The 6,000-nt window shown below is 38.2% G+C and overlaps 1 protein-coding gene across 3 annotated transcripts in view; it reads left to right on the forward strand.

Moving 5' to 3' along the window:
* Nucleotides 1-4,593, forward strand: part of Gpc6 (glypican 6) — a 1,068,618-nt gene extending 1,064,025 nt beyond the window's left edge. For all 3 annotated transcript variants that reach the window (XM_005007165.4, XM_003477617.5, XM_063246933.1), the window contains one exon: nt 258-4,593. In XM_005007165.4, the coding sequence (XP_005007222.1) occupies nt 258-460 (203 nt within the window). In that variant the 3' untranslated portion in view covers nt 461-4,593. The remainder of the gene's footprint in view (nt 1-257) is intronic.
* The last annotated feature ends 1,407 nt before the right edge of the window (nt 4,594-6,000 follow it).

Genomic DNA, 6,000 nt, shown 5'->3' on the forward strand with positions numbered 1-6,000 from the left:
GGAGAAAAATATCTTCCTAATGCCATCATGGTAGGCAATGACTCTGGATCTCCATTAATATTGGGTTTCAATCATCTATTTTAATACATCCCACCTTCTGGCCACAAATCCACTCTTGGGGTGTAAATCCAGCGGGATTTGTTGGGGAACCCAGGAACGGAAGAGGCCCTCCACCCACATGCTCAGCTCCATCACGTGCTTTGCTTCTGCCTTCACCTGGTGTGTGGTTTAATTCTTCTTCAATCTTTCCACGCCAGGCGATGAATCTAGCGGCTCAGGAAGCGGCAGCGGATGCATGGATGATGTGTGTCCCACAGAGTTCGAGTTTGTCACCACAGAGGCCCCTGCAGCTGACCCTGACAGGAGGGAAGAGGACTCTTCTGCAGCCCAGCTCGGCTACTCACTGCTCTCCTGGTCTATGGTCTGTGTGGTCCTGGCATTGCAGAGACTGTGCAGATAATCCTAGGCTTTGGTCGGATGAAACTGCATTTTAGCTGTCTGAGTGGCCAGCTCCCTTCTTTTCTTATACTCTCGGACAATGGACCATGCCACAAAAACTTACCGTTTTCTATGAGAAGAGAGCAGTCCTGCGATCTGCCTCCCTTTTTGTTTTCCCAAAGAGTACCGGGTGCCAGATGAACTGCTTCCTCTTTCCTTCAGCTATGTGTGGGGACCTCGTTTATTCCAGAGAGAATTCTTACTCAAATCTTTCGTACCAGGAAATTTTCTTACCTTCATTTGCTTTTATGCTGCAGAAGTAAAAGAATCTCACGTTGTGAGTTTTTTTTTTTCTTTCCCTCATAAAACAAGTTAGGAAGAAAATAATTTTCCTTTTAAAATCAGGCCAAACCCCAAGACAACCACATTTTCAACAAAGAAGCAACGAGAGAAAAATAAAGAACTTTAATGCTATAGGTTCTACACTGACAGCCAACTCCCAGGGTAAGCTTTTCAGTGACAAATCAGGTTATAAAACTGCTTCTGGGGAGAAAGCTTAAAATTTTTTAAAATGTAGTGAAAATACACTGTTGTCTTGGAGGTACCGTCTTGCACTCTAATCATATAATATCAAATTGATTTGGAGGTACTGATCCTAAATTTAGAATTCCATCCTGAATATGAAAGCAAAACTAACTATAACTCAGCACCTCTCTGTCATCCTGCCCAATTTCAACTTCAGTAATGGCACCATTTTTTGACACCCCCCTCCCCAGTGTCTGCCCATTGTAGCTAATTGGCACAGATTTTCTTCCTTCTTAGTTATTAATGGATGCCCCGTAAATTCATCCTCCTCCCAGGTCTGGAAAATCATCTTCAATGATACAGTCTCTCCCTTTGCCACAGGTTTGACATGAATTCAGTGATTCTGCCCCTGTGTTCATTACCCTCCCCCAAATGACTTTTTTTGCTGAATTGTTAAACAATGAGATCCATAGTTGAGCTTTGATTTTTAACTATTTGCTTTGTGTCAATTGGTTTCTCCATCACAAGGGCATTCTCTTACAAAATAACTCACAACAACAAAAAGTCAAGACAAAAAAAAAAACTATATATAGTATGGACATAGAGATTTCTTTCACTTTTTTAGTCTTAGTATGATCATCTATTTTTATATCTATATATATAAATCACAGATTTTAACTTCTTAATTCCAAGCTCAGGGTTGACACACCTTTGTAACAAAAATGTTTTGTCAACCAGCTCTTCTTGTTTTGTGCTGCTCAGAGAAGAGATTCCTCAATGACCTGTGAGCACCAAGAATCAAGAAAGAACTTTTTACGTATCTAACTGTCCATCTATTAAAAGTTTACAAGGGCACATCCTTTTCGCATGAGCATGCTTTGTCCCTGGTACTCTACCTGGGCTGAGCTCATGGGACCAGCCATGGGTGTGCAGGATTTTACTGGTGAGGGAAACCGTGTTGTATAAAGAATGTTATTCATGCAACACCATTGCTTTTACGTACAACACCTCTGGCCTAGGATTCCTGTTTGGCACTTGGATACATGAGACCAACTCAAGAGGCCAATTTACAGCCACAGCCTAACATATCCACCAAGTATGCCAAAGCCAGACCCAATGCTCCCCCGGCAGAGAGAAGCAAAATAAACCAAACCAGGGCTTTGTGAATACAGTTGGTACCCATGTGTTCCTTGCTTTTTTGTGATGCATCCAGAGTAGGGAAAAGTAATGTGTCAAGACACCGTAGTATGCCAGTCACATTGTAACTAAACTCACTGACAGTATTGACACGTAAATGGTATTTTTTGATCTCTGTTCTCATCAAAATTAAAATTAGTTATTGATTTAGTCAGCACATTTAAGTAGAACACACGCGGCACAATAGTATTAAGTATATTCGAGCACTTTTGCAAAACGAAGTATTTACAAGCATCTGTTGCCACTTTATGCCTAAGGAAATAAAAAGTGTAGGATTCTGAGAGACTTTGTGGCATCTTTCATTTAAACCTTTGTGAAATTAACACTTCAGCCAATTCAACATTACACGCTTCTAGAAAACCATCCATCCCATGCCAACCTTCGGCTTCCTGTCACCAGTTACGTATAACACATCTCTATGAAGGACAAGTCATTTATGTTGCTCATTTCATCCTAAGTTCAAAAATCAGTATTGTTTTTCTCCAATCATTAAGGTGCAATACAAATTAAATCAACCTTGATTTTCCAGAATATCTTGCTTATATGGCTTTAAATTCCAAGTTTTTCTTTTTTAAATATTTCTGTACTGTCTTCACTGAAATAGATCAGGATGTCTTGTTTTTCCTGTGCTGTCACCCCAAAATGGTTTTGTGCATGTGTATGAAAACACATTATATTAATGAATGTGAACCCATGTTCTATATGCACTAACCACAGATAATATATAAACGCCTGCTTCATTTGTTTCCACACCTTCACTATCAGTAATATTCCCACTGATGAGATATAGCGATGCATATGAGCTGGGCAGAGAGTTGGAATGAGTCTTGGTTGATGATGCCACAATATTAGTCACCCTGCATGGATGTGGTCGCAATATTATTCAACTGCACTTCCTGGTTTTTATCATCATCTTAATAAGGTCATATGATTCTTGGATCAATTTAACATAGAATTTTTTTCTGCCCTTAGAGGATTTAGTTTCATCTAGTTAGCCCTTTCCAGTAAGTGTTTTGGAATCCCTCTCCCAAATTAATTTTTCTCACTTCAGCATAGGGACAGGGAATTCAATGATGCTCCATTTTCTGTTAAGACCTGCTTTCATTAGTTCTGAACTCCCCTAAATTCTGTAACCACACCATACCTTCTGTTATGAGTAGAGAGGAATGGGCTCACTGAAATCGGACACCAGAAATTGGTGGGTGGATGCTCATAACTGCAAACACTTAGCTTATTGAAGTGCCTCTATTTACATGTTCTTTAGTTACAATATGTATTTTTCTAACAGAAATACACGTCTGTGATTGATGTATATTATACTTTGTATATGTTACAACAAAAGACAAACAGAGGCTAAAGTCTTCAGCAGAGAAGGATGAATTGCAAATTTACGAAGAACTCTGGTTCTGTACTGAAGGACAGCTTGACTACCTTCTGTCATTTGAATGAAGGTGATGTTGGCACATTGATTGTACCCATTATGAAATGTAAGCACTCCCTTACAGTGACTGACCCAGACAGGATAATTAAGTATTATCACTGGCTTCAAATGTAAGGGATTGAAAATACTATTTTGTCTACACTGAAAAACACTATTATTCACAGACAAGAAGTAATAGTTTAAAAAGTAATACTCTTTAAATCAAACACAATGAAAGTATTATTGGATGCAGAACCCTGATAATTTATATTCCCTGCTGCAGACCTTAGCCTACTTTAATTCTTTTGCCATTACATACACATTTTTGGCTACAGACTGAACATCAGCTAACATCCCCCAAGGAGGAATGAAACTTAGCAAATTCCTGAGTTGTGATTCTTTTATGATTTCTCTTTGCAAGGCTCATGAGCAGGTGGTTTGATCGATGGTCAAATGTTAGCAAATACAAGTTTGGACTCACCTTAAACTTGCTAAAATTCAAACTCCTCTTCATTGACTATAATCGCTAATAGACCTGAATTTTAATTAAAGAAACGAAAGCAGTAGCTTTGCCGACAGAAAAGTAAAGGAGACCATAACTTGTACATTTGCAGTGTGTTCCTCTTTGGGGGTGACATTAGCCAGTGTTTAGTTTGAGGCCGACTTATACAAACAGTGTTGATTTGTACGCATTCTGGAGACGCTCTATCGCGGTTTGCTACAGCAGCCTCAGTGTAGCATGGAAACATTTGGAACTTCATTCAAAGCTGAGTGGTTACTGGAGTCGCTGGCTTGGCCTTGTAATGAGGCACTTCCATGAGAGAAACCTGAAGATGGCATCTTAGTGAGGTCTCTGTGTGCATATCCATATGTGCAGGATCAATGTGTGCACCAATCAAACCTAAAATTTTATGTGACTGTCAAACAACTATTATTTGGGTTAAGATTTTTCATTTCTGATTTGGATAGAAAATTGCTATTAATCTTGTATTAAAATAGTTTTTAAAAATCTACCTGTGCCTTTTCTGTATTTTCTTAATGGTGGTCACAGTCTAAATTTCAAAGCTTTTGATTTGTTTGTTTGAGACCTTTTATGTGACTTAATATTAAAAAAACAAGGGCCAGAGATATAGCTTAATGGCATAAGCACTTGCCTGGCAAGTATAAGGTCATGAGTTCAATTCCAGGTATCAAAATATATATTAAAAAACAAAAACAAAACCTGCAGATTAAATCAGTGCCACTCACCGAAGTAGACATTACATTTGAAATTATGAGTATTTAGAACTTCAGAACTTTCAGTTTTTCAGATGTACATGGAAACATTTTATGTCTCTTCTTTTGTATTGATTTCTTCTTGATGAAAACCCTTAGCAAGTTAGAACTAGTGCCTGTACTGCTAGTCTTAATGTGAATGTCCTATCACACAGGTTGTCAGAAAACATCAGTTATAAATTACTCATTTTTTAATGCCCTTAACCATGATTATTGCAAATACATCATTTATCTTAAGAATGCTCTTTTAAATAAAGGAACTCACATAAATAAAGATATCAAGGATGCATCATCTAGTTGTAAGGAATACCATAATTTAAATCACATTATTATCATCTTGATTTTTATTGTGAAAATTGATTTTTTTTGAAACAGGGTCTTGTCCTGTAGTTCAGGTTGGCCTTGAGTTCACTATGTAGTCTAGGCTGATCTTGAACTTGCAGCAATCCCCCTGCCTCAGCCTCTGAAATGCTGGGATTACAGTTGTGCGCCACCGCACCTGGCTTGAAAAGTGATTTTCACAAGATAATTAAGGGACTTTAGATAATTACACCAATAAAATCAGACTATAACAAATTTTATTTGGAAGTAAACTGAAACTCATTTATTGTAAAGGACTAATGTTCTGAAGTTTTTGGAAAAATAAAACCACATACCCTTAGGATGATAGAACATGGATAATAATTAAAATAAATGCACAAAAGTGTGTGTCCAAATGACAAGGGCTATAAAAATACCAGTTTATAAAACAGGAGCAGGCAGCAGTGTTGTTTTGTGTCTTGAGAGCTGGAAAGATGCAGCTGCACATTTACAGCTATAAGAGCAAACATTCACAATCGACGTGGTTCAGATTCGTGTCCAGTTCATCGGTGACTCTGTAGATGTAAACATGGGGCTGAATGGGTCTCATTCCCTCATAAATTAGGCACAGCAATGCCTGCAGGCATTAAAAGCTGATGCCGGGCTTTGTGTTCTTGTGCATCTTGAAGACAAAAGCGGAGTGAAAAAGGGCGTTCAAGTCAGGAGACAAACAGAAAGAAAAAGGAAAGACTTTCTCAAACTGGCTTCATGAGCTCAAATGAGTATTTACCTCTAACAAACGGCATCCCTTTAGTAAGAAAAAGCACTTGTGGATTTTTTAAATT

The sequence above is a fragment of the Cavia porcellus genome, unplaced genomic scaffold (genome assembly GCF_034190915.1).
Source record: "Cavia porcellus strain 051 isolate PalLab524CR breed Dunkin Hartley unplaced genomic scaffold, mCavPor4.1 scaffold_4, whole genome shotgun sequence".
NCBI lineage: Eukaryota > Metazoa > Chordata > Mammalia > Rodentia > Caviidae > Cavia > Cavia porcellus.